Here is a 26,985-nt window from a genome sequence, read left to right as displayed (position 1 = left end):
ACAGTATCACCAGCCTCAATTCCAGCCCTATCAAACTTTTCTATTAACCTTTGCCAAAGTACCTAAGAAACAGCCTCAAAGCAATTTATACTATAAACACGAGAGAGATTTCAAAATAGTCTCAGCCACTTCCAAGGCTACTGAGAAGCAGTTTTTGAAAACAGTGTTTAGGAATTTATTTCAAATAAATATTACTGCCATAATCTTATAAAACAAATACAGTAATAACCAATTCCTACACTATCTAGAAACACTACACTCACTGCTTTTCTGTTTAGGATTTAATGAAAAATAGCCTTTGCTTTCCACAATAATCTTGACAATATGAATAATTTCTATCTAAAACAGAGATATAAGTGCTTTCAAAATGATAAATTAAGCTAATGGTAATTCCTTGCTTTTACATACCTACATAGGTTTTATATCTTAGATGTTGAAAGGAAAAATGAAATCTGAAACAAAATCACTTATTTGTATTTTCTGCTGACTTGCTCTATTCCACGCAGCTTGTACAAAAGTATAGACTAAATTGTTCGCAGCTGTTAGCATGACGATGCATTATTTGCATTTTAACAGAACACTTATTATGAAAAATCTGTTTCACCAACAGTGTTATAATTCCCTGAAATGTTGACCTTAATACTATATTTCTGGAAAATACTTTGAAAAACAACAACCATGTTCCGTTATTAAACATATAAATGAGATTCAATAAAAACTTAAATATAAAGGATTTAACATACTTGTCCCATTCACTGTAATCCCGTGGTATGTTTTTCTTGTTTCTTTGTTTGTTTTGTAATTTTTTGTTCTGAAAGAGAAAAAACCAGCCTGTAAGACATTTTATTAAAGTGAAAATTCACAGCCTTTTTGTTTTGTTTTGTTTCTGCAATACATATTCCTAGAAACTAACACTATTCATAACTAATCTCAGCATAGTCTTGAAAACTTGTCTTGCCTTAAAGAAAATCTTCATGTATTTTACATATTATTGTAATCTGAGGAGCTCACACTTTCTCTCCACTGCCCTGTTACATGTCACAGAGGCACTGAATAAAACTTTTAGATAGGAGACTGCTCTTCTTAATTAGTATCTTGTGCTGCCATGTTCCAAACCATCCTTTCAACACAGCAAGGGAAAACTCAGTCTTGGGAAAACCCAGCCTTGTGATGAGTTTGAGATTTAATCAGTAACCTTAGTTTGGGCTTGCCATTCCCAAGAGCACAGATTTTTATAGTCCCTGGAACCCTCACAACAAACTTACAAATGTTTGACTTCAAAATAGCGTCTGGACTTCTTTTGACTGTTTTACACACTCCACTCAAGCTAATTCCCAAGATGATTTACACTCCTTCTAGCTTTTAGACAGGCTCCATCATTGAGGTTTGCCTTACTTAAAATTTATCCTTAGGACCTTCATGCAACAATCAGTCACAATAACAGATTTGACTGACTTGTATTGCAACCCGTCTTCCTACACTAATGGAACCTATTTCCACAGCTGGCACCTTTGGCATCTCTTCTACCTCTATCATGAGACTGTATTTCTGATATGTCCCTCCCTGCTTGTTGACTTCAACAAAACTTAATAGCAAGGTGTGGTTTCAAACAGGTATTCCACAGTGGAACAGCCAGTTCAAAATATTCCCACCTCCTCTGTCCTAGCCATTCAGCCCTCCTCTTACCTTGCAATCCATCATTCACTGAGTTAGACCAATGTAATTTTTCGTGGAGTTGCAGATTTACAATTATCGTGGTTAAAATAAACAATTTGATAGAGATTACAGTACAATCCCTAAATATCTGTACCAGTTCAACTGAGTATGTGATAAACTGGACGAAAGAAACAAGCAGCAACTTCTTAAACTAGCTTTGCCAGTGGTGACGCTGAAACAAGGAAATACTTCTGCACTTGGATGTAAACACCTAATTTATATAATGCAAATGTGACCCTTCCTGTAAACACTTCTAACTATCTATAATGTTAGGTTACACAAACTTTTACAGTATATAACTTCAGAATTACTCTTAATGTTCCCAGTCTTTCAAGAAGCTAGACAAAATGACAAATATATTTAGTGATCAGTGCATGTTTGGAGGAGGTAACTCCTAAACATGGCTCCCAGAAACATGAGTTATCATTATGTATGCATCCTGGTGTATATTAAAACTTGCTAATGTAATAAATATCAAATCTGGTTTTCAAACTGTAAGTCCTTAACTTAAATGAGCACAAAAATAGTGAAAATGTCAGAATAAAACTCCTAAGGTATTTACACTAATGCAACTGTAATTTAGGGAGAGAACTACAGCACATCCTTTTAAGGAATAAGGCAGAAATGTTGACTCAGAAAAGCACAATTTTTAAAATTCTAGGTCTCATATTCTTGGGACCATTGTAAACAAGTTGCGGCTCCAGCAGAGTCAGGAATTTCTCAATCAGTAATTATTTCAGAGCATCGCATCCAAGAGACTTTGATGAAAAATATACGTTTGCATGCTGTGGAACTAAAAAAAAAATAAAGGATCTCTGTCCTTGTAATTTTGACCTGCAAATTTTGAATTTGCCCTTCATTCTCCTCTGGGCCCTGTGTGATGGCCTAAGATTGCCATTGTGTGTCAGATAACCAGTATTCTTTTTCAGTTCAGAGTATCCAAAATAATATGAAGGCTATAGAGATGCCATCACAGTGGATTTTTATAACAAAAAACTTGGAATGTGTGTTGCATGCCCTGGACTGTAGCACAAAGAGGTATCTGAGGACAGAATTCTTTCTCAAAGAGTATCAGGAAACCGTGTTTGGCAAAGGAACCTAAGTCTGCTGAAATCCCATACAGTCTTTTGGAAATGAGTATCTTTAAATCTACGCTTTAGTTTTTTCCTGGAAAAAGTGAGGCAGAAAAAATAATAATTAAGCAATGTGGACAGTTAAGAACAGAAAAACTCAAGCTGTCTCTCCGGACCTCTTTTACATATAGATGTAACCTCGAAGTCCTGGGCAGTGTGAAAGAAAAACAGGGGTGTAAGACAGAAATTTCCACATTGTGTTAAAGAGGGAAATGTTGCATAAAGTTCACTGTTTTTCTATTCATTTTTGGAAAATATTCCCCATGACTTCACAGGAATAAAAAGAAAACACCATATAGAGTTATAAGCTCTTAGTAGAGAACTGAAACTCTACCTACATTTAATATCAGCAAGAAAACGGGGTTACAGACACAAGATGCTTCCATTTACAAAACTTGTACCCACTGGTGCAATCCACTGTTTCAGGGTCAATAAGGATTTCCAGAATTGTCTTAATTGAAGATAATGAACTTTTTGTGCATCAGATCAGTTGAACAATCAAATAACACCATAAAATTATGGAAGGGTTTATGGATTTCTTTCTAGCAGAGGGGAGAAATTTATGATGCCAACTTTATACTTAATACCACATTACAAAATTATGTGACGCCAGTGTAAAAAAATAATTACAGTCGTAACTGATTAGCAAAACATGTTTAAAAACTATAAGATTACACATAGTTTTATCAGCAAGAAAGAAAAGAAAAAACTGATTAAGTATATTAATTGATTTTTTTTTGAGATTTCATATTACAGGTATAAATTTAGTGTATACTACAGAAACAGCTTCTTTTTATTCAGTAGTGATCTAGTAGTGGTATAACTGCACTGCTACATAAAAAGACTGAATTCTAAAACTGAATTCTAATTTCAGGCCTCCCTTCTCTTTTCCAGGACAGGTTGCAATTACTTCAGAGGCCATTTGCTTGGACAAAAGGAATGGAAATCACATAACACAGATAAAGCATAAAGCTGTATCTAGGTTATCTAGGTTTCCTGGGTAACAACGGTAACACCTAAACCTTGTGTGGAGAACAAAAGTGATAAAAACTTGACCTGAAGACTGCTGCATGGTTTAAAGTAGGAGAAAAAAATCTGAATAAATATTTTGTCTTTGAATGGAGAATGCATCCTCTTTAGTGAATCTGTATATCTTACATTTCAATCCACTTTACACCATTTTATGCTTATATTCTAATCTGGATTCACTGAGTTCACGTGATATTTTATTTACCATTTTCTGTTCTAGGAAACACTTATACAGGACATAAATCAAGAGTAAAGTTACAGTGACACGCTTCATCTCAACAAAATAGGACAGTCGAGCAACATACATTGCAAAATGTGAAAGAGGACAGATTAATGAAAAAAACACCCAAAACAACAAAACAAATGCACACCTTAGTCTCAATACTAACCACTTATAAAGCATTACGCTGTAATTCCCAGCCTCTTTGTATAACACATAACGGAGAGTGCCTAGTTATTACAAATGTCTTGGTCTGATGCCTGAGTACCAGCTGACAGTAAGAAGCAGCTTCTGACAACACAGGAACACAAATCAGGCATTTACTAATACATAATTATTCCAATAAAATTTGTGAAATTAACAATTAATAGGAAATATCACAACCTGTAAGGATCCTTTCATAACATTTCTCACTTCCACAAAGAAAAATCCTTCCATGAGTTTGTTGTAACAGCGTCCCAAAATTCTAAAGAAAACAGTGGGAATCAGGCTGAAGCCATCCATGATAACATCTGACAATTCAAAAAAATCCCATCCCAAAGCTACTTTTCTGACAATCCCTCCAACTGCACTTCATTTAGTATTAGTGAGAAACGCTGGTCACAGATAAAACAGATTTCAGGCAGATAAATAAAGGGAAAAAAATGAGGAAACTAATACCTAGGAAAAAATGAAAATGCTTATTCTGTAGTTCTGAAGATTTGTTAAGTACACTTTATGGCTACACTTTATGGCTAAAGCTGGAATACCAACTCAAGGTATAAAATAAGGGGAATCACAGGCTACACATACACCGTTGCCACCCAATATAAAAACGGCTATAGAGTGAAACAGTTGGTGCAGAGGGTCCAACATCCACACTGTATGTGTTTCAGGGTATTTGTTTTAGACTAGCTTCTGTCTGGTCTCATGGAACAAAAGCCTACTGACAGCTGGAGAAAATTTCCTGGCATAATTTCATCCAAAAGGAACCTAGTTCCTATGCTTAAACACCACTTTGAAATGTGATTCAAAGAACATAAAAGGGTGTTTAAGGAGATTTGCTCCAGAAGTGAATTCTTGATCAGAATTAAAACATTATTACAAGACACATGCTAGTACTAACAAAGCACTTTTGTTTGAGCATTGGTCTTTTGCAAAGGAATGTAAAGGTTTTTATTTTCTGCTTTACAAAATAAATCTAGTAAGAAAGACTCAATGACTAGAAGTTTGTACATATAAAATTTCCTGATTTTAGAATGACATATAATTAACATACATTAAAAAACGAGATACCTGATTATCAGAAAGACAGCTGCTGGAACAACGAATAGGAGGCAAGTTATCTTGTCTTTCATGCAGTGTGTCTGTTCTCAGGAACTGTGGTTTCCTATCATCTTCATTCATTTCTGTCACCCAGCTCTAAAAATAAATAAATAATATATCTGTACCATAAAGCAGTAGGGCAGATATACTTCATAGTCTAGAAAGACCCTAACAACTATCCTTATTGCTGCTTTTAATGGGGAAAAGCAATTAAGACAAAGAGCAATTGTGCTTCTTTGAACAAAATTAATCTACAAAAAAACTATAAACTGTTGAGCTAAAATGGGCATAAAAGATTTAGTGACATTAATTCAAGAAAATAATAAAAAAACCCCAACATAATCCTTTGATCATTTCCTCATTTAATGAAATAATTACATTCTACTTAGGCACGAGAAGAGGAGGATTGATATATCAAAGTGATTATATTACTGACCATTATAAATTAGAGTTATACTGTACCATCAGTTCACTATTAATTGTCTCCCATTCTTCAGCTGTGAAATCAGAAGGTGTGGCTGCAGCCTTATCTTTTCTCAAAGCTCTACTCCTTGGATCTAAATGCTCAATACGCTTTTCACAAAACAACGTAAGTTCAGGATAACATCCCTCTTCACCAGACCTTTAAAATGCAAAGATATAAAAGTTACAAAAAAAGAACTCAACTGCACTGTGTCCTCCATATTTCTCCCCATGTGTAGTCTCTGTGGAGCCACCACAGTCACTGCAGAGGACTATTTTCCTGTTACGACTGAATTCTGCTATCATCTAATAACATTTTGATCAGAAAATTCCAGTGAGTTAACCTTCAACCACTTTCCAATGGACAGACATTCACAGTTCAAAATTATCCTCACAGTGCTCATAAAAAAATGCTTGCGTCTTATTCATCAAAAGTTAAATAGGCATGGCATCTGAAATTACCACAAACAGGCAGGCATGATGGCTTCACAACAGAACAAAACCCCAGCAGCAGCATTTGAGAAAAACCTGGCATTGAGTTACTCAGACCTTTTAGTTGGTTAAAACAGGACTTCGATTTCTAGCATTATCATTTGGACACTTTTAAAATTATTACTTTAACTTTGTATTTTAATTTTTAAATTAGAAAGTCACAAAGAGGTTCAAGACAAATAGAGTATTTAGGTACAGGTTCCTTCAAATTTTACAGAACAGGAATATGATTAGTAATAAAGTTAAGAAAATATAATGTTTACCTTAATACCCTGAGAATCTTTTCCAGGTGTTTAACATCTGTGCATTTTTCAATGAACTTGTAGTCCAGATGACCAATAGGTATTTGATATGTTTTAGTGGTTCCTTGGTCCAGCAAAAATGGTACTGACTCATCGCCCATAGCTAAATATTAAAAGGAAAAAAATTGGTGGTTTTGTAGGAACTTGGTTATATTTTGAAGCAATGCTAATTTAAGGAATAACACTGCTCATGCTTCAAAGCACTACTGTTTCGCAAGCAGACCTATTGCCACAAAAGAAAAATTTCAAATTTGAAGACCTGATCACACAAACTGTTCTTGACAGACGTTTACTGACAGAAGTATGGCTATATAAGAGATATGTTTTGTACAAAGTATATGTACAACTCTACTGCTTCTGCAAGGCAGAACAAGTCAAAAAGACTGCTTAAAGAAAAATTGCCAATTTTTGCCTACCACATTCTCTATTTTTCTTTAAGCATGCTATGGTATTACCTATTTTAAGCAAGTGTAGTCAGGATGAAGGAGAAGATGGTGCAGGACTCTACTATTTTCAGAGGGAAGATGTCAACCAACTCTGTGTATCTAATGGAATGAAAACTTTTACCTTCTCTGTGGCCAAAATAAAACCAATTGTTTGTCTTTCCTCACTAACTGCATTTTCTGGGCCTCTTATTATATTACTGTACTAATCTGAATCTTTTCCAGTAAGTCTGTAACTGATGGACTGAGGTGTTCAAATTGGACACTTCCTGTCTCCCTGTACCTTTGATATGCTTATTTGCATCTTTTCCTATTTCGGTTCCAAGCTCTATAGAGCAGATTTTTTTTTTTTCCTCAACATGTTATATAGTGCTTAAAGTGATCAGTTATTTTTAACAAGTAGATTAGGGCAGCTAGCTAGAATGTGATAACAACTGTGTATGGATATAAACCAAATTTAAATAATTGTGTTCTAATGTCTAGCATCATTACACATATTAATTTGTAGTTGCACAAAAACGTTTCCAGTACAGTATCACTTAAATAATAACCGGTCATAATCAGGTATTGCATAAAGACAGGATTCTGGCCCAAAAATTTACAGTTTCAGTACAGGAAAAGAAACAACATGCAGGGAGAGACAGACAAATGCAGGAAATTATGGGACAGGAGTAAAAAGCAAGAGAACCACTCATCACAAAACTGCAATATTTTCTCTCGTATTTTCATAAACGTTAGGAACAGGGAATAAAACTGCTCGTTTCTTCGAGTGCCAGAACAGCTCTTGGGCGACGCGGTAACAGGGAGAGGAGACCTCGGTCGCACGGCGGCACAGCACCGCCTCAGCCCCAGGCCCTCCCCTCCTCCCGCCGGCTGCCGGCAGCTCCCCGAGGCCGCAGCGCCGAGCCCTCCTTCGCGCCCGCTGACAACACAACTTTCACCACCCAGAGTCAGGAATTTACCTTAAAATCCCACAAAACTGGGCTCCCCTCACACCACAGCCGGAGCCGTGGCAGCGCGGCCAGCCCGTGCCTAGCAACTGTTGTTATGTACAACATGGCGGCCGGCGGCGCGTGCAGGCGAGCGGCCGGGAAGCGGGCTCCGGGCTGCCCTCCCCAGTGATTCCCTTGCCAGGCTCCCACAGAGCCCCGCCCAGCTCCAGCGTCGTGTGGCGGACCTCAACACCCACCTGCCCGGTGCGAGATGTCTCCGTGAGACGGACACGGCCCGGTCCGCGCCTGAGGCGGGGGACGCCGGCGCCTCACCCGCCACTGCGCACGCGCGGCCGGGCTGTGGCGGAGGGACCGTGTGGGGGAGCGGGACCGCGGACCGAGCTGAGGGAGCGCCGGGACGGGCCGCGGCGGCGATCCCCGCCCTCCGCCTAGGCCTGGCGGGGGACAGAAATACAGCTTTAATAAAACATCACCTGCTTGTTTCCAATGTAGTATTTTATTTCTAGTAGAACAGGCGGTCCCCCTCCACTGCCTGTCGCCCCAGTTGCCTACACCGCCATTGCCCGTTAGCCCAACGGGCCCAGCGCTGGTTTCTGAAGCAGGTCTGCACCCCTTCCCAGGGGTCTGGCAGAAAGAGGCACCCAGCCTGTCCGCAGTCATGGAATCAGGAAGGGACCTCGAAGATCATTGAGTCCAAACATCAGCCTGACACTGCCAAAAGCACCACTAAACCATGTCCCTAAGCAACACGTCTACCCATCTTTTAAATACCTCCAGGGATGGTGATTCCACCACTTCCCTGGTTGGATTCACCATCTAGTAAAGCCCAGTCAGCCCACAACCCAGCCAAACCCATCCCCTGCTCCCACCAGGCCTTCTGTAGCACTGGTACTGCCCTCTCTTCATGGGCAGCCCTCGAGCTCACCCTCCCATCAGTCACATCAACAGCTGACGCCATGTCATCAACTTGCTTCTGTTGTGCAGGCACGTGGTGCACACTATACATGCCCATCTGGTCAACAAACTGATAGCAACTGTGTAGTAGAAGTGTTATGTTTATACTCAAGTGTATCTGGCTTCCAAAGAAAAACACAGATAAGGAATGTCATAACAGCTAAGATCAGATAAAATCTAAACCAAACAGCTCCCAAAAAACCCTTCAAGAATGCTTTTTTATCCCCTAAAATGACCCACTGTATTTCATTTGTGAGCCAGTACATGGTCACGCAGTCTGTAACAAAGACACCTTACTACACTGATAAGAGTTAAACACATTAGCTCAACATCAAAAGCATCATTAGCACCACCAAAATTGATATTTGGAAGCATTTAAGGAGGCTAAATTATCATCAGGCACAATCCAGCAGTATTCTGCAGTACATCTTAGTGATATGGATATTTTAGTATTACTTAACACATACTCCAAATAGACAGATGCGAAAAGTTTTGGCTTATCAATACAAAGTAAGCACTTCGACCTTTTTAATACAGACCCCCAAGAAGTCATCTGAAAAGCAAAACAAGACACTGTTTTAATTTTGGGACACTAACCAAATTACCTTTATAGCACAAACCTAATTCCTTCCTTGAGTACAACCAAGTCAAGAAGCACTTTGGGAACTTCTGTTTACACATTGTTTCTTAATATTTACCTTGCCTCTCTCACCTCTTCTTTTCTGAGAGATGATTTTTTTTTGACACTTCCTCCACAGCTGGGTGCCTCAATTGGGTGCTCTCAAGTCTTTTGAAATTTGCTCTTTTGAAATCCAGGTATGGGTTTCAGACGTAGCTTTGTGTAGCCTTCATTTTCAGTCAAATTTATTCAAACCATAGTTATGCAGTTCATAGGGGTCCAAAGAACATTTAACAAAGTTAAAATGCAAATAAAGTTTAGATGAGAGTAATGAAGGCAAGGTTAAGTCAAGAAGAATACAATACTGCTATATATTCTTACAATTTAACCAACAGCTTTAGAAATATATTGCTGGAAGACAGTATAGACAAAATTTAGCATCACAGTAAACTTTAATATTTCAATATCTTAAAACACAAATAATAGTGTGCATTTGTACACCAATGGATTTACAGAGCAAAGTTATCAGAAAGACTAAACTGCAGCATAAAGTCACTACATCTTTGGCAAAAATCATCGGGCATCAAAAACAACCACTGGAATAGTGCAGTTAAAGGAAAAAAAAATTATTGAAATGGTTGAAAAAAGATTAGGGAGAAGAAGGAGGGGAGGAAAGGGGAGAAAAAAACAAGAGAGACTGCCTAAATCTAACGTCACAACTAACTATTTAAAAGCATTTCAAAACTCATCTTTAATTAATCCCACAACACTTTCCTTTTGTTAAAAGGCTGACTCATATCAACTGTTCATAGTACATCACCCAGCAGACTATCACAACTTACTATATTTTGCATAAAAAATTGAAAAAAACAGAGAAAGTGACAGGACAGAAAACAAGATCCCCAATCACACTGCAGAGATTTCTCTATGGTACTCTGCTCTGCTGTACTGATTTTTGACTTTGAAGGATTCTTACAGAATTACTCAAATCTTCCATTTGGTTTCCCTTATAGACCTTGTCTCTATCCAGAGATTCCCAAATGTATTCAAGCGTCCGTGTAAAAGGATACATCTTTTTGTTCTTTTCTTGTACATTATTCTGTAGCCACATTCTCTGCATCTGATAGGATCTCTTGCCTTTATTTCATTTTCTGTATGACATTCTGATGTGATGAAAGAAAAGAAAGGGAGCAGGTAAAAAAAACAGCATTGTTAATGCATAGATAACTTTCAAAAGTTGTAACAGTCAAATTCCTGTTTGTGGCAAACAAAACATAATACAAAAGTAATTGTAGTGAATTTGTATCAAGAGTTGAATGATATCAAGATACTGTGCAAAAAAAATTAGCAAACTTCACTTAAATTAAGATCAAAGAGGACCTTGCTAGAAATCACTAAATTATTGCTGCACAGAATACATTCCACTCTTGATTCAACTAGACTGTATACTAATGAAAACTTCAGCTCAGCCCCCCAAAGCCCCAAGTTTATTTTCTTAAAAGACAAAATATTTCAGAGATTCCTGAAGTGACAACTCAAATTCACCAATTTTTAAGTTGTTTGCTTATATATAGATAAGAGAGAATCTGACTACTGCACTTCGATACAAGCTGAGTGACCACACAACATTTTCAAAAAAACTCTCCGAGATGTACTAAATAGAAGGTCCACTATCTGCACCACAAGCAGACACCTGGAGAATGCGTCCTCTGAAGATGGAGGACTTCCACAGAGCAACACAAGCTCTAGTGAATTACTTCCAGATCGCTATCCATATATACCCCATATATGTGGTACCATCAGTGTGTAAAGCTTTAAAGAACATCAGGATCCACACTGCAACTACTTGTATTTAGGTACTCTTCACTATAATGATTATGCATTCTTGATTATTAAAACACGCAAGTAAAACAGATTAAAAAAATGCAGTGACGAGGTCTTTACCTCCACAAATGTAAATCATTGGCTGCTGCTTTGGAGGTTGAACATCCTTCTGTGAATCCATGTTCTAAACAAAAAAAAAAAAAAAACCACAACATGCACACCAGTGTTTTGTTTTGGTCTTTTTAATTATTTTTTCAAGGCCTACCACAACCATTTCAATATTGGGGGCCTACAGTAAAAATGGAGACAAACTTTTTGGCAGGGCCTGTTGCAATAGGGCAAGTGGTAATGGCTTTAAACTGAAAGAGGGGAGATTTAGACTAGACATAAGGAAGAAATTTTTTACAATAACGGTCGTGAAACACTGGCCCAGGTTGCGCAGAGAGGTGGTAGATGCCCCATCCCTGGAAACATTCAAGGTCAGGTTGGACGGGGCTTTGAGCAACCTGATCTAGTTGAAGATGTGCCTGCTCATTGCAGGGGAGGGTTGGACTAGTGACCTTTAAAGCTCCCTTCCAACACAAACTAGTCCACGATTCTATGAATATCTCAATCTAAAGCTAACTGAAGATGAAAAACTTCCTTAAAAGTAAATATAAACAAATTCCATCTGTATTTGATACACAGGACACTGGATAATTAATGTCGGAAGAGACTTCAGAAAGTCATCTCGTTCAATTTCTCAAAAGCAGAGTAATATCAGGTTTCTCAGAGCTTTGACAATCTGGTATAGAAAACCTCCAAAGATGGAGATGGCACAAACCAGGATTTTAAACATTAAAGCCCAATGAATATTTTATTTCCTCCCTCCTGCCAATGGTAAGAATTTCCTTGCTGGAAACATAAATAATTTCTTATATATCACTCATATAACAACAATGCTATCATAAACAAGATAAGCCTTGTTATATCCCCCCTCTCCCCCGATACAACACTATTAACCTAATCTACCTTTTCATTGAACAATGGGATTAGAAATCCTGGGAACACACTGTAGGCAGAAGAGTAATAGGAATTTAAAAAACCCCAAACAAACAAAATGAAGGGCCAGAGAGAAGAAATTCCAGCCTAAAAATCCTAGCATAGGCGTGTATCATTATCAAACAGATCAAGAGTTTGGTAACTCAGTGGTACCCTTCAGTCACCTCTTAATGCCCCATAATGGTTTTGATTGTTCAGACTTATTTGGATACAAATATTCCTTCACAGTATCAGACTAAATAGTTACATATACTCCACAAACATTCTGTCAAGCTCACAGTAATCCTTTCCTAATACGTAAATAGGATCACAAACATAAATTTTAATGTTGTTGCTGTAACCACTAGATATAGTAAACCCTTTTTTTCCGCCCAATGCCAGTCTATACTAGAACGTGAATATCTCCTTGTAGGTTTTTTGGAGGTTGCTGCTTTCTGTGTCGCTGTTCTGCCTGACATAGAAGCCAACCCTTATGTCCAGTGAATAGCCTTCATGATACTTCTTCATGAGCATGACTTTCCGATGCTTTCGCTTAATATTACAGTAAGGATTATTTCCCTAATCTTCACAGTTTGTTTCAGTATAAATTCAACTGGGAAAAGTAGGGTCTTGAAAACAGAAGGACAAGCTTGACAGAAAAAAATCATTCTTTTGTTTAGGAGAGTCTGATCAGCACTTGACAAACCACTTTGTTAAAACACCCACTATGCCACTCCATTTAAGAGAACCTTAATCCACGTGTGTTGTAGTCTTTTTATCGGTACATTATAGTAGAATATAAGCAGTCATTCATTAGCACTGGAAAACAGCAGCATCTCTAAAACAGAACGCTGAATGAAGGAGGACCACGGTTACAGCTACATAACTTGAGTTACTGAGCTCCTCCACGGCCCCCTCAGAGCCTACGAAAGAGGTCTAGTTCAACAAGACCAAATGCAAGGTCCTCCATCTGGGTCAGGGCAATCCCGAGCACTGATATAGGCTGGGCAGTGACTGGCTTGAGAGCAGCCCTGAAGAAAAGGACTTGGAGTTGCTGGTGGACTAGAGGCTCAACATGAGCCGTCAGTGTGCACTAGCAGCCCAGAAAGCCAATCGTATCCCGGGCTGCATCAGGAGAAGCATGGCCAGCAGGTCGAGGCAGGTGATTCTCCCCCTCTACTCTGCTCTCGGGAGACCCCACCTGGAGTACTGCGTCCAATTCTGGAGCCCCTACTACAAGAAAGATATGGACGTGCTGGAATGTGTCCAGAGAAGGGCCACGAGGATGATCAGAGGGCTGGAGCACCTCTCCTGTGAGGACAGAGAGAGTTGGGGTTGTTCAGTCTGGAGAAAAGAAGGCTGGGAGGAGACCTTATAGTGGCCTACCAGTATCTTAAGGGGGCCTACAAGAAAGCTGGTGAGGGACTTTTTAGGATGTTGGGTAACGGTAGGACTAGAGGCAATGGATTAAAACTAGAGATGGGACGTTTCAGACTGGACGTTAGGAAGAAGTTCTTCACCATGAGGGTGGTGAGACACTGGAACAGGCTGCCCAGAGAGGTGGTGGAAGCCCCATCCCTGGAAGTTTTTAAGGCCAGGCTGGACGGGGCTCTGAGCAACCTGATCTAGTGGGAGATGTCCCTGCCTATGGCAGTCGGGTTGGAACTAGATGATCTTTAAGGTCCCTTCCAACCTTAACAATTCTATGATCCTATGATGCGCCACCTTCCTCGGCGGCCCCTCGGCTCCAGACACCCCATCCCGCCCCAATTCCACACCGGGGCCTCCCCTACCGCCCCGCAGGGCTTTTACGCAGGAGGGAAGGGGGCTACCGACTCCAAAGGGAGAAGCCCAGAAGCCCCGGGGGAGCCCCGACCCGCGCTCACCTGCGCAAGCACCGCCACCGGCCTCGCCGTCTCCTTGCCGCCGCCTGATGACGACACACCGGACGTCGCCTGATGACGACACATCGGGCGCCGGCGAAGGCGGGGCCGGTGGCGCCGCGTCTGTCGGTGCGCGCCGCTGTGTCGCCGGCTGGGGTCCTGCTCCGTCGGCTCCGGCCTCTTCCCCGCGGGGAGAGTAATAAAGACTCCGCTACCGGCGTTACCCACTTTGGGGAAAAACACAGAGCATTTGGTGGCGTTTGTTAACGGAGAAGCTTTCGTGTGAACAGCGGCGCCGGTCCCCTGGGAGGAAAGAGAGAAATAAAATAAGAACCGCCGTTGCCGGTGTTTTTGTTTGGCCGTACCGGCCTCGGGGAAGAGGACGCCCCGTGCCGGGCCTGGCCGTACGGCGGCGGGGTTCCAAACCGCATAGGTGTTCGACTCCACCGTCCGGTCCGTTTTCAGAAGCGTTTTACCTAAAATCCGCGGATAAAAAACACATCTCGGTATTTTAATCTGGTGGGCGGCATTGTATGTACCCATATTAAACCAAAGTGACAAGCCGCGATACTGTGTGTTTTAAGTGTGCAAGGTCGTATCACAAAAGGAGTTTAACTCACGGCGATTCTCGCATGTACGGAACCGAAGTAGTGCAGACGACTAGTTAGTTAGCTCAGGTTAGTTTCACTAGTCTGACACGGTGCCGGCTGCTCTCAGTCACCGGCTCAACCTCACTGGTGGTGTGAATTCGGAATCTTCGATAGGCATTTTGTAGAATTAACTATCTTTGCTTCATTCCTGGGAAAAAATGTTCAGCAAATATTGTGTTTTGTGAATACGCCGATTTAAATTACTTCAGCATTTAAAAGGTTCCCCACTTAAAGGAAAGGTCTTTCTGTTTCTGAATACTGAATAAAAATAATTTCCTAGGTACCCAAATGCATTGATATCTACGAGGTCTTACCAGTTGTTAACTATTGGTGTTGTTCTCATGGTAGCAATTCACCTTCATGCATGACCTATAGCTTATCTAAAGTAAACTTAAGGAATAATAAATAGTTGCATTTTCCCTAATTTTGTATTTAAGTTAGACAATGAAAATACAGTAATGATTTTAGGCAGCTCACCTGCTTCTCCATACTATCCACTATGTGTGGATAAAGTTAAATATAACTCTTGGAGTGCCAGAATAAAGCACAAGCGAGAAAAACGACATGTGAAAAGCAGAGTTATTCATCTCGATTCTGACCTCATCATGCCATCACTACTCGCCTCCTCTTGTCTTCCCGCTCCTCGTAGGGGTGGATGTGCACCAAGAGTTTGAAGGAGAGGGGGGAAAATAGCCTGAAACCTGGTAAAGGCACACTAAGTAATTATCATCTCATGAATAAACAACAACAAAACAAAAAGCCCCAACCAATTGGTATTATTTCTACAGGCTCGTTTTGTATTTAAAAATGCGTTTGACAAATAGATAATTTTAAAAGGACTCAGTAATAATACAACCGTGAAAAAGTCATTTAAAGTTAATTCTGTGAAAATAAGGTCTCCACTATTAAGAAAGAAATCATGTAATTGCTTGATTATTGGCGTCCTTTAACTGTTCCCTTGGAAAAATAGGATGTTTTACCAGATCTTCGGTTACTTTAGCCGTTTCTGACAAAGTCCGCCTCCTTTCAGCAGAGCGCTTTAACAGTAAAACTCCCATTCTGATGGGCCGATAAACACCAGCCCTAAAGATGCTCCTGCGATTTGGAGTCGCAGAAAGTGTCGGGACGGTGTGGGACACCTTCACTGCCCCGCCAAGTGAAACAGCTCCCGGGTAACTGGCAGGACAGCGTGAGGAAGGGCTTGCGGGGCAGGTGGGAGCCGCAGGGGGGCTTTTGAGGTGGGAGGGGAACGCGGCCGTAGCCGAGCGCAGCCCGAGCGGGATGCGGACTGTTTCACCTCGTTTTGTTTGTTTAGAAGCAGCGTTGTCAGGTTTGGGTTACGGGTTTGTTTGTTTGGTGGGTTTTGTTTGTTTGTTTGTTTTCTGGTTTTGTGACGCTTTTTGTTAAATCGCGTTTTTGGAGTGTATTGCATTAAATGCCATAGCTACAACTTGTTACACTTCTTGTGTAATTTTGATCCAAGTCACATAAATCCAACCGTGTTTGAGTGACAGAGAAAGAACTTGCAGCTGCTGTGTCCCGCTTTAAGGAGCTAACAAGTTGTCAGTTTCACAGAAAAGGCAATTTATTTTATAAGTAAATACAACGTTCTGGAAAAGAATTTCTTCCAGTTCACGTGAAATAGATGATACTATAGAAAGCACTTTCAGAAAACTTATGTTACTTTTCTGAAAGTTTCTAATGATTTCTTCTTCTGAAAAGGAAGGGGGGAGATATCCCAAGAGCCTTTCTCTTTTTAGCCGTAACGGTTACCTTCTAGTCACGTAAAATAATATTCTTTATCTAGAGATGTCAGGGTTTCCCTCGGCTCTGGGTAGGTAACTTTTAACTCCAGTTCCCCTCGGGCCGCCGGCTTGGCTGTGGCAGGCTGCAGGGTGCCGCAGGGGAAGGCTGCACATGCCGAACCTCACCTATAGGAATTATGTTACCTAATTTCGGCTTTTCTTTGGAAACCTTCTACTTTGCTTCTTTGGACGTAGGTGCTGCTTTTAGAGTCGCACACGACGTTTTGAAATCTCTCGTTCAGATCGGACGTTGTCCGGGTGGAGGGAGAAAACTGGAAGTGTAAACAGTGAAAGACGCAGAAAAAATAGGGATAACCCGGGTTAAATGTTTTATTAGTGAGGTGAAGGAGAGTAACACCCAGCGGAAGGAGAACAAAACGATGATTTATTTGTCCGTTCCTCTGTCACACAGACTCACAGAAGGGTTTGGGCTGGAAGGGACCTTCAAAGATCATCTACTCCCACCATCCCATCAGCAGGGACACCTCCCACTAGACCAGGCTGCTCAAAGCCCCTCCAACCTGACCTTGAACACTTCCAGGGATGGGGTATCCACAGCTTCTCTGGACAAGCCGTGCCAGCGTCTCCCCGCCCTCAGAGTAAAACAATTTATTCCTTACATCCAATCCCGCTCCCCGCCCGTGGCGGCCGCTTCCCGCCGGCGGCAGCGCCCCCGCCTGCCCGGGCCCGCAGGTGGCCTCCGTAGCTGTACCAAGCCCTGGAGAAACAGGCACCCAAGTATTAGGTGTTGGGTTCTTTTTTTTTTTTTTAATACAGTTTAACTAAAACACGGCAAAAACTAGGCGCCATCACTGGGCATCTCCCACCCGGCTGACAGCTGACTGAAAGGAGACGGCACTTGACAAACCCTCTGTGATCCTGGGCCGTCGGGTACAAATGCACTAATTAACTCGAATTAATTAACTCAAGCTTAAAGGTTGCGGTGCTGATAAGGTTCGTCATCTGTGAAAGCCTTCGGCTAGCCGTGATCGCCCATTGCCCCTGAAGCCGCCCCCAGGCGCTAGCGCCTACCGGCAGGGAGCTGAGGGGGCTCCCGGAGAGGCGGGAAAACCTCACCCTCCTCAGGCACCTGAGAAGCAGCAGGGCGGGCTGCTGGGGTGCTTTTAATGGTGGGCCGGGAGGGGGCCGCAGAGCAGGGGTATAAAGTGTGAGGAGAGAGACAAGCCTCGCCGGTACCTCTCCACATTCCTGAAGAGCGGGCTCTCCCGTTCGACGGGGCCGTTCTCCTTGGGCTCCCGTCCCTCGTCCCAGGGCGGCGCCGCCGTTCTCCCGGGGCCCGCAGCGCGGAGGGGGCGGGGGAGGCAGCGGTTGGTAAGGGCGGGTAGTTCAAATCCAAGCGAGGGAAAGCAGCGGCGGCCGCACGCGAGGAGCCGGTGTGGGTGGAGAGAAGCGAAGCGGCTCCTCGCTAAGGGCAACGGGCCCCAGAGCGGGAGGCGAGCTGCTGAGGCGGCAGGACTCCTCTCCGGCTCTTAGGGAGCCCCGCCGGCCGCCTCAGCTGTGGTCGGTGGTGCGGGGCCTCCGGGCTCTGTTCTCTGGGCTGGATTTGCCAGATGAGGAGGTGAAGCTGTTGCTTTGCTCGTGTCTGGCGTCCCAGGTGACTGAGAGACCCTCCGATGCTGGTCCCTAGGTAGCCACCAATAACCTTCATCGCTGGGTAATTAGAATTTGCAGTGAATGCCTATATAGACTGCCTGAAAACCGTGTCTCACCTGGGTAATGTCTCTCTTGCACCTCTCTGTCTTCTCTCTGCATCCCTTCTCACTCTAGGTTATCAGTAAGGGTAAACATTCCTTTGAGTACAGCATCTTTGCTTTGGAAGATCTCGAGTTGCTTCACAAATTAGGGTAAGTGACCCATATTTTACAGATAGGACTTAGCTATGCCACCGTATGTCATGTTAATACCTGTGAAGGTATGAATGACTTATGTGTCTTTACATCTGGGTGCTCAAAGAGCAGAGTCTTCAGATAGTCAGTTTTACTGCAAATAAGGTATCTGTTTAAATAACGAAGAAAATATCCTTGTATCACCAAAACTTTGCCTTTATCTGTTTTGTTAACAATGGTGAGCAGTGACAAACAAGGACAGAAAACATCTTGTTTGAGGCATAAATGTTCAGTGTGTGTTACTGGGGAATGTAAATTAGTATCAGGAACAGGTGTGACTCCACCCTAGAACTCATGTCAAAGTTACAGGCACCATTTACATTGCCTTCTAGTAACCAACATTTTTACCTCTTTAGAACACTTTATAAGATTAAGCTTGTTAGAAATTATTTCTTGTCTAAATATTTGAATCCTGTTCTTAATTTAGTTTGGGTCTCTGAATATGAAATATTTTATTCTGTAAACTGCCAGAAAGTTTGCAGTTGGCTTGTAGATCAATTTGAAAACTACAAAATTAGTAACGATAGATATATTATTAGTAATATACATATAATAATTAGATACAAGAAATGTATAGAGTACATGAAACTACACTTAGCAGATATGGATTTTATTCCTTCCTCTGTAACTGACTTGCAATGTGACCACTCTTTTCTTCCCTGCACATCTGTTTCATGATGTCTAAAACAAGGTTAACAGTGCTTTCAGAAATTATTTCAAGATTCCTAAATGAAAAGGGCTTAATATTATGTGTCAAATCTAGTAGATAAAACTTTTCTCCTGATAAAAAAGGAAGTGCTCATAAAACACTAGACAAGTCATAAGAGGTTTTACTAGGCAATTCTTATGAATATAAGTAGCATCTCATTCTACTATGAGAAAGGCTTGAAAGGCTTTTCTTTCTGTAGTGTATTTGTAAAATGAGACCTTGTGTTAAATTAAATCTTAATTTGTACAAGTAATACGTTTTGGGGAAAAAAAAAAAAAAGAATGTGTATACCTGAGGTGTATACTGGGATTTCCTGTAAAGAAGTATAATGGACATTGCTCACTGTATTTGCAGTGCCTTCCCTACAATTTTTTTCAAAATTGTTCTCTGTCAGAATAGTAAGCCCACAGGCTCCTCCTGCTGGACGTTGGCGTATCTACAGCATGTTTTTGGCGTACCTACAGCATGTTTTTGGCGTTTACTTGAGTAATCAACAGCTCTGCTATTCTGTTCTCCCCTACATGCAAAAACTTGCATTTCTGTGATTTTGTGTTACTTGAAACATCAATTTGCTAAAATTCTTTTATACTGTATTATTTTAAATTTCCTTTACTCTAGTTGTTAATAAGATTAGATAATTTCTTCCATGGAATATCTGAAAATGAAACTGCAAACGTGAATTTTCCTTTTGTTGTTTCTTCAGTGTGCTGCCTGAACATTATGTTTCTTCACCTGCCTGTGCGTTTTCGTTAATTGTGTGGTTAGTTTGACTGTGTTTAGGGAAAATATTATTTTTTCTAAAGGTAAGTGTGGGCATGTGGTTAGTTGGTGTTCTTTTGGTGGGATTGAGATTTTGAATAGCTGTCTCTAAACAGCATTCAAAATTTAAATCTCTGACCATCAGCATTTTTGGTAGGAATATCTCCTGGTAATGTTTGCTACCTAACTGCAGTTCACCAAAATTCATCATAGAAAATGAAACCTCTATTCTTTTTGTAGATTACACAAAGATAACGCCCTTTTGTTACTACAGGTCTCTTATAGGTCTTCTTCCCTTTACAAAAAGAGGCGCTTTGGTGTGGTCCTCCGCTCATAGTGTGAACAATCAACTGAAGAGCAGCAATGTACTACATAGAGTCTTTATACCTTTTTCCTGTCTTTTAAATGTTATTTCCCAGTTCATGACACAGCATTTGTAGAGGTAAATGGGAGAGGGAAAGGAAGCAGGGTTTGTTGTTGTCTTGGAATTATTTTCACATACCTTTCTTTCCTGGAAGAATTTTTCTCAATTAATGTGGATGAATTTTTTTGTTTGTTTCATATATACTTGTTTTCATACTGATATTAGCATGATTCTGTAGACCTTTATGTGAAGCTCTCACAGTCTGCTCTTTAATACCTTGTTCCTTTTGAACTTCTATATGTTGCTGTCTCTTCACAGTAGAAAATAACCCAAAGCACTTTCTATACTGAAAAGATCATATAAAGTGCCTTCAGCATGGCAAAAAATGCTAATTAAATGACCCAAGATCATCAAAGAATAGTGTGTTGTTCCCTCTCCTCCACCTCATTCCCCCACAAATTGTGTTCCCACTGCTTGTATTTGGTGGCTTAGGGCTTGACAACGTCAGGACTGCTGGGATATTAGCAATGTCTTAATATTTGGTGTTTAAGCCACCTTTTAACAATTCCTATTTTTGTCTGTTCTGAAAAGTCAATGACTGGAGATATTAAAAACCTGCCTGGATGCGTTCCTGTCCAGCCAGGGTGTTGGACTAGATGATCTCCGAAGGTCCCTTCCAACCCCTACCGTTCTGTGATTCTGTGATTTCCAGGCTTATGTTCCAAAATGCCAGTTCTAGAGGCCAGTAACATACCCCAGTAAAAGGTGCTGATTCCAGCTTTGAAAGTCTTGTAACACTGATGTGAACTACTATGATTTCTGTGAGAACAGCCCTCATGCTGTCATTATTCATGATATCTTTTACATGGTTACTATGTCTTGTGTGTAGAAAGCAGTAACCTATTGTTACTCTGGTTAGGGTGTAGAAACTGCTATGTATGAGTGGGGAAGAAAAGTAAGTCTGTATTCTTACATCTCTAATTTAAATGGGTGCATCAGCCACTTGTAACTCTTCTAGGAAAATATATAGAAGATCTTAAAAGCTTTTATGCTTACTACGTTTAAAAGGAACTTTCTTTCTGTGTACGTGTTGAGAGGATGTATAATCAGTCCATCAATTTCTTTACACTTTAAAGCTTCAGAACATTCAGTTTACACGCAGACCTGAGCAAAAGCAGAGAGCTCCTTTACAAAATAATATTTAAATATTAAGGTAGATAAGAATGCACTGTTCACTTTGGAAATAGAGGTCAAGTTTTATTCTCTCCAGGGACTGTAGGGATCCAAATAATAGTGAGACCTGTAGACTTGTGACTTCATGATTAGTCCTCTCGTTTTCCTTAAGGAGAAAATGCCTTTTGTCTAAACTCATCTATTGCCTGAGCTGCTGCTAGTTCCTGAGGACTGAACTGTTAGGGTTGAATGAACTAATAACACAGTGCTAATGGAAAAACTAGGTCCTATTGGAATGAGAGGGAGTTCTGTCACAGATTTCAACACAAATGAGACTCTAGTTGCTGTGTCGCTTATTTGAAGTGTTTTTCCTTGGATGAAGATTAGCAGATCAATTAGCTAACTGGATGTATGTTTTAAGTTGCCTCACTTATGGTGTACTACGCATTTTAATCACTCATTCTAACCATCTACTTGATTATAACTTATCTTTGTGTTCATGTATAAGCACTGTTGATACTAAGACTAATGAAAATACTTTTGCCATGGCTGCCATCTTGGTAGACTTACACAAGGCTTTCTCACTAATCTGAAGGTGTTTTGGTGACTGCTTTTATCATTTGTTTCAGAAATAACACTGGTATCTTCACTTACAAAGTCAAAGTGCCAAGCAGAAGATGTCAGACAGTCATTCACTAATGTTCAATACTCTTAAAAGAAATAGATTAACATCTCCCAGCAGCAATTTGAAATATTCAAATTTTAAAGACACATGTTGCACTCCAATATTTCTGCATAGCAGATGCAATGAGTCAGTAAAAGATCCTGATGTAGAACATAAAGCAGCACTGAGTGTAACGAGTTTATCATTGCTACAAGAGCATTCTGAGCACATTCATCCAAGTGCCCTCTTTCCTGTGTTGTCGTCTGTTGAAAATGAAATGAATTCTATCTCCTTATCAGAAAGAAGAGAGGCAAATAGAAGTGCAGATTTTTTTGAAACTCCTAAAGTGAGTAGAAAAGGCTCCTCACTACGCAGGAGGCTGCTTTTATCTAAGACTGTTCCAGCTGGCACAACTGCAGGATGCTGTGAAAGACAACCTGGTTCTTCAGGAAGCATCAGAAAAAAAATATTCTCTTGCATTTTGAGCTCTGAAGAAAGAGTTTCACAAGCTGCTTCAGATTCTCCAAGAGATAAAAGTCACAAACCTCTGACAGCTAGCGCTTCAAAAACCGAGGACTCCAATCCTGATTGCCCAAAACGGAGACTTTCCTTTTCACAACAAAGGACTTCTACACTAGATGAGTCCAAATGTAAGGACTCCTTATTGCTAGAACCAGAATGTTTATCTCCAATTCAGTGTAAGAACGTTATTGCTAGTAACGCTAATGAATTAAATGGAAGTGTCCTTGCGAGTGATGGGTTGCTTAGGACTTCTAGTTACAATGTGTTACCTGAGACCAATGAGGGTAAGTTCCTGACTTCTGTCAACAGTCTTGTAGAGAGCTTTAACTTTGAACTAAGCGAAATAAACTCTCCCCCTGTCAAGCTGGCAAGTTACCCAGATCTTTCAATACCTGAGGACAGTGGATATAATTCACTTCATCTGGACAAATCAGGAGACTCATCTGATCATGAGGGATCTTTCCGAGAGTTCTTCCAAAAACATAAAGAAGGTTCCAAAATTCTGGATAGTAAAAGACAGACAAGAAAACTTGAAAAAGTTAGAAAGTTATCCACTCTTCAGGAACAAGGCTCACAGTCAGAGACAGAAGATCATCACAGCAGTCCTTCTACTTCAGCATGTATGTTAACAGAAGAAAGAAACTTTGACAGTGAAGACCCTGCATTAGTTTTAGAAGAACATCCTAGTGGTGACCTAGTTGTAAGTCATGGAGATCTCTCAAGAACTCCAGCTCTGAAAATAGTTCATGAAATTTGCTTGCAAAGACAAAGATCAGACCAAACTCAAATATCACAGAATATTGGTGGAACAGAAATATTTGCATTAGAACATGTTCTTGCTGGACTTATTGGCAAGAAAATGGGCCTTGAAAAATTAGATATTTTAACAGAATTAAAATACAGAAACTTAACACATGTTCTTGCTATAGTTTTAGATGCTTTAACAGTGGAAAGTCTGTGCAGGTAAGTACTACTGCTTTTTATTTTTTCACCAGAAAAGGTGAAAATCTGTATTTCTGCATAAAAATAAATTATAATAACTTCTGGAATAGCGGATGTTCTCAATAGAATTTGTTTCTGGGGAAATTGAAAAGTTTTGTCACCGTTAACCAAGTGGCTATTTCTATGTAGTTCTAAAAATATATTGTATGGGGGGAATTTAAAAAAAAAAAACAAAAACAAAACCAAAAAAACCTGACAAACTAAACAAACAAAGTGCCAAATATGGGAAGTAGTAAACTTAAAACCAAATCACAGTATTTGTCTGTTTTTAAATATATTAAAATGTCTTTAAGCATAGAAAGTAACTTCTTCCCATTAAAAGTGCCCCAATAATACATAGTACTCAAAACACACTTTCTAGATTTTTTTCTTGCATATTTAGTATTCTGTTATTTCTAAGCACAAAGATGCTGAAAGAATTTGACTTTGTGAGTAAAGTTCTAGATTAATTTTTAATCAATAGAAACTGTCATTTATTTCAAAGAAATTAAGAGTGCTGTGGGTGTTAGTTATAAAGGGAATGGAAGAATGGATGAAAGTATAAGGGCATGGATGTTTTTAGAACACTTAACACACAAAAACGTGACTTTAGAAACAAACTTGGTAAACGGCTTATGTGGAAGGAAGAAACTTACTTAATCTTCTAAGTCAAAGCTATGTTGTGTTATTTATATTGCAATTCTCTAGACTCTTCTATTATTCTATGCAGTGGTGCATAAGAGTACGAGATCTATGTTTCATAACAATATGTTGAACTTTCGTAGTATATAGCAGTAATCTGTAAAATGACCAATAATATATGAAATCATGCAAAAATCTTTAAAAGGTAGTCTTACTATCGTGACTTCTGTACTACTTGGCAAAAATGCAGAAGTGGATAACTTCATTCATTCATTTATTGCAGCATTTGGAAAGTGAGCAAAAACTGGCGTGAAATCATTGTGCAAGATAAAAGTGCAGATAAGAGGAGAAAGTTGTACATAAAACAACTGAAAGAAGAAGCTGGGGTAAGGTTTGTTTCATAGGTAGTATTTTTTTTCCAAGTGTGAAAGACAGGTCAGAGGAAAGAGGAAACATCTTGTAAAGCTACAGAAAGGTAGTTGATGGTTAACAGTTGGATTTGATGATCTTAAAGGTCTCTTCCAACCAAAACTATTCTATAATAGAGGCAGTTCCAACATGAGTACATGAAGGATTCTAACAGGAGAATGTAACAGCTTTTATTGATCCCACCCTCCCCCACTCCAACTTTCCACAATTTGAGCACTAGTCTTTCAATTATGGGAGACTTTCTTTTTCATTTTCTCCACCCCTCCAGCCCCTGCCTTGGGAATCCTGTAGGATCCCTTCCTCAACTGATTCTGGCTTTAGATCTTAAACCCTGTTCATACCTTTGTACCATGCTGTTCCTCGTTTTCCATTTCACTCTAGCCTGCAGTGCTGTAGGACCCACTCTAGGCTAATTCCTGATTCTTTTCAGGACTGCTTGTGGCTAAGCTTCTTCATGGTGTATTTGTGACCATCAGAAGGATATACAGAAGTTTTTTAAAGGGTATCTAGGAAAGTAACCATATTAATAGCAGTCTATTTTTTTCATATCCTCCACTTGTGTATACATGCACATTTCAGTATAACTGTGGTTTAATTGTGACAAAACTTGTTTGCTATTTCCATGCTTGCTATTGAGATGTGTCCTAATTGAGAAATATGAGGACCAGCAGAGAGTGCTAAAGGAGAGTTGGCTTTTTACCTTGCTCATGGGATTTTGTTTTTAATGGTTTCCATCTCTTGTTCCCTTGTTAAACATAAACTTCTAATGGGAAATACATGACCTATACACAATTTCCTTTTCTAATGTGCTGTTGCAGAGGGAAAACAAAAAAAGCAAAAAAACAAAACAAAAAAAAAACAAACAAAAAAACCCCCACCAAGCTACAAATCCCAAATGAAATGCAACCCTGATTTGCTTTCTTTTGTGCATTTTTTTCCTTTTCTTTATAATTATAAACTTTAACAGGAATATTTATTGAAAGCTGAAGATGCTGCCACAAGACTTAATGTTCTCAATAGATCTGCTCTAAGGCCTGTTCAAGCTCAAGCCAGAACTTCTGTAGTGCAAACACCAGCTTCATACACTGAACTTGCACCCAGGAGATGCCGTTCTGTTCCCCATTCAACTTGTAGACAGGAAGAATACGTAAAAGTAGGTAGCTAAGAAATTCTTCACTTTCAGTTTTTAGGAAATTTTCATTTACAAGAACTAAGTAGCTCTTCTCTCCCTCCTCTTGCTACAGGTTGCTAAAACTCTGTTCACTGATGAAGCTCTAAAACCCTGTCCAAGATGTCAATATCCTGCTAAATACCAATTGGTAAAGAAACGGGGACTATGTAGCAGAGGGGCATGTGCATTTGAGTTCTGTATTTTATGTCTGCATGCTTTCCATGGGTCAAAAGAATGTAGCAGTTTGTCTGCAAAATGGAAGAACAAAAAAGATGCTCCTCCAGGAAGTGCCCAAAGCAAAAGAAATTTAAAAAGACTCTAAACTTGTAAGGCATGTAAGTCCTCACATCTAAATCCTTTTCCCCTTCTCCTAGATTCCTGATCTTGTTCATATTCTTCCTAATTATATGCATTTTGAAAGTCTCAGTCAATGTGTTTTTGCTGACTTATCAAGATAACTTCTTATGTATATATCTTAATCAATTTAGAATATTTTTGTTTTTGAAAAAAGTGAAGATTTTAAAACACTTTGTCTTGTTTTACCTGTCGTGTTGTAGCTAGGCATTTACTAACATCTTAATATTTAAATAAAGTATCTTAAATGTAGTCTTCAATATCTAGCTTACACCACCTCATAAATGTTTAAAAATGTGATTCCTGTCTTAATGACAAATTAAAGAAAATTATTTTTAAAAAAACTTTTTAGTGGGATTTATTTATTATTCACTTTAAATTACAGTAAATGTTTTTAAAATAGCTTAAAGTGGGGCACTAGGTACATATGTAAAGAAATAATTCTACCTATATAAATTATGATACCTCAAAAGCAATATATTAGTTGTCTGAATTTTATA

The 26,985-nt window shown here is 39.8% G+C and overlaps 3 protein-coding genes across 8 annotated transcripts in view; 1 reads left to right on the top strand and 2 right to left on the bottom strand.

The window, feature by feature from the left end:
• SPAG1 (sperm associated antigen 1) overlaps positions 1–10,693 on the bottom strand; it is a 44,557-nt gene extending 33,864 nt beyond the window's left edge. For 2 of the 3 annotated variants that reach the window (XM_074577522.1, XM_074577523.1), the window contains exons 1-6: positions 9,708–9,909; positions 8,292–8,489; positions 6,621–6,762; positions 5,866–6,025; positions 5,374–5,499; positions 744–811 (exon numbers count right to left, since the gene is read on the bottom strand). In XM_074577522.1, the coding sequence (XP_074433623.1) occupies positions 744–811; positions 5,374–5,499; positions 5,866–6,025; positions 6,621–6,760 (494 nt within the window). In that variant the 5' untranslated portion in view covers positions 6,761–6,762; positions 8,292–8,489; positions 9,708–9,909. Of the gene's footprint in view, positions 1–743; positions 812–5,373; positions 5,500–5,865; positions 6,026–6,620; positions 6,763–8,291; positions 8,490–9,707; positions 9,910–10,604 lie in introns of those variants that run through there. The other variant, XM_074577521.1, reaches the window with a different exon arrangement.
• POLR2K (RNA polymerase II, I and III subunit K) lies at positions 10,062–14,442 on the bottom strand. 2 transcript variants are annotated; one of them, XM_074577525.1, is made up of 5 exons: positions 14,359–14,423; positions 13,674–13,783; positions 11,573–11,636; positions 10,699–10,791; positions 10,062–10,224 (listed from the first exon to the last, which is right to left on the bottom strand). In XM_074577525.1, the coding sequence occupies exons 3-5, from the start codon at positions 11,631–11,633 to the stop codon at positions 10,202–10,204; spliced, it is 177 nt and encodes a 58-aa protein (XP_074433626.1). In that variant the 5' UTR covers positions 11,634–11,636; positions 13,674–13,783; positions 14,359–14,423; the 3' UTR covers positions 10,062–10,201. The 2 variants fall into 2 exon arrangements, with proteins under 2 accessions (XP_074433626.1, XP_074433625.1); XM_074577524.1 differs by lacking the exon at positions 13,674–13,783 and having other exon boundaries at positions 14,359–14,442.
• Positions 14,443–17,247: 2,805 nt separating this feature from the next.
• Positions 17,248–26,696, top strand: FBXO43 (F-box protein 43). Of its 3 annotated transcripts, none has more exons than XM_074573656.1 (6): positions 17,248–18,142; positions 18,599–18,675; positions 22,352–23,871; positions 24,815–24,917; positions 25,928–26,113; positions 26,205–26,696. In XM_074573656.1, exons 3-6 carry the CDS (start codon positions 22,400–22,402, stop codon positions 26,451–26,453), a joined length of 2,010 nt encoding a protein of 669 aa, XP_074429757.1. In that variant the 5' UTR covers positions 17,248–18,142; positions 18,599–18,675; positions 22,352–22,399; the 3' UTR covers positions 26,454–26,696. The 3 variants fall into 3 exon arrangements, with proteins under 3 accessions (XP_074429757.1, XP_074429756.1, XP_074429755.1); XM_074573655.1 differs by having other exon boundaries at positions 17,248–18,458; XM_074573654.1 differs by having other exon boundaries at positions 17,248–18,485.
• The last annotated feature ends 289 nt before the right edge of the window (positions 26,697–26,985 follow it).

This window comes from Larus michahellis, chromosome 2 (assembly GCF_964199755.1).
Source record: "Larus michahellis chromosome 2, bLarMic1.1, whole genome shotgun sequence".
NCBI lineage: Eukaryota > Metazoa > Chordata > Aves > Charadriiformes > Laridae > Larus > Larus michahellis.
This window is presented reverse-complemented; position numbering and strand designations above follow the sequence as displayed.

Coding starts and splice junctions, on each gene's coding strand:
- POLR2K (XM_074577524.1), bottom strand. CDS start 14,442: ATGTGTCGTCATCAGGCGACGTCCGGTGTGTCGTCATCAGGCGGCGGC. Junction 11,637..14,358: donor CGGTGGCGGTGCTTGCGCAG/GTGAGCGCGGGT, acceptor TTTTTTGTTTAG/AACATGGATTCACAGAAGGA. Junction 10,225..10,698: donor CAAGAAAAGAACAAAAAGAT/GTATCCTTTTAC, acceptor GCACTATTCCAG/TGGTTGTTTTTGATGCCCGA.
- FBXO43 (XM_074573656.1), top strand. CDS start 22,400: ATGTCAGACAGTCATTCACTAATGTTCAATACTCTTAAAAGAAATAGA. Junction 24,918..25,927: donor AACTGAAAGAAGAAGCTGGG/GTAAGGTTTGTT, acceptor AAACTTTAACAG/GAATATTTATTGAAAGCTGA. Junction 26,114..26,204: donor GACAGGAAGAATACGTAAAA/GTAGGTAGCTAA, acceptor CTCTTGCTACAG/GTTGCTAAAACTCTGTTCAC.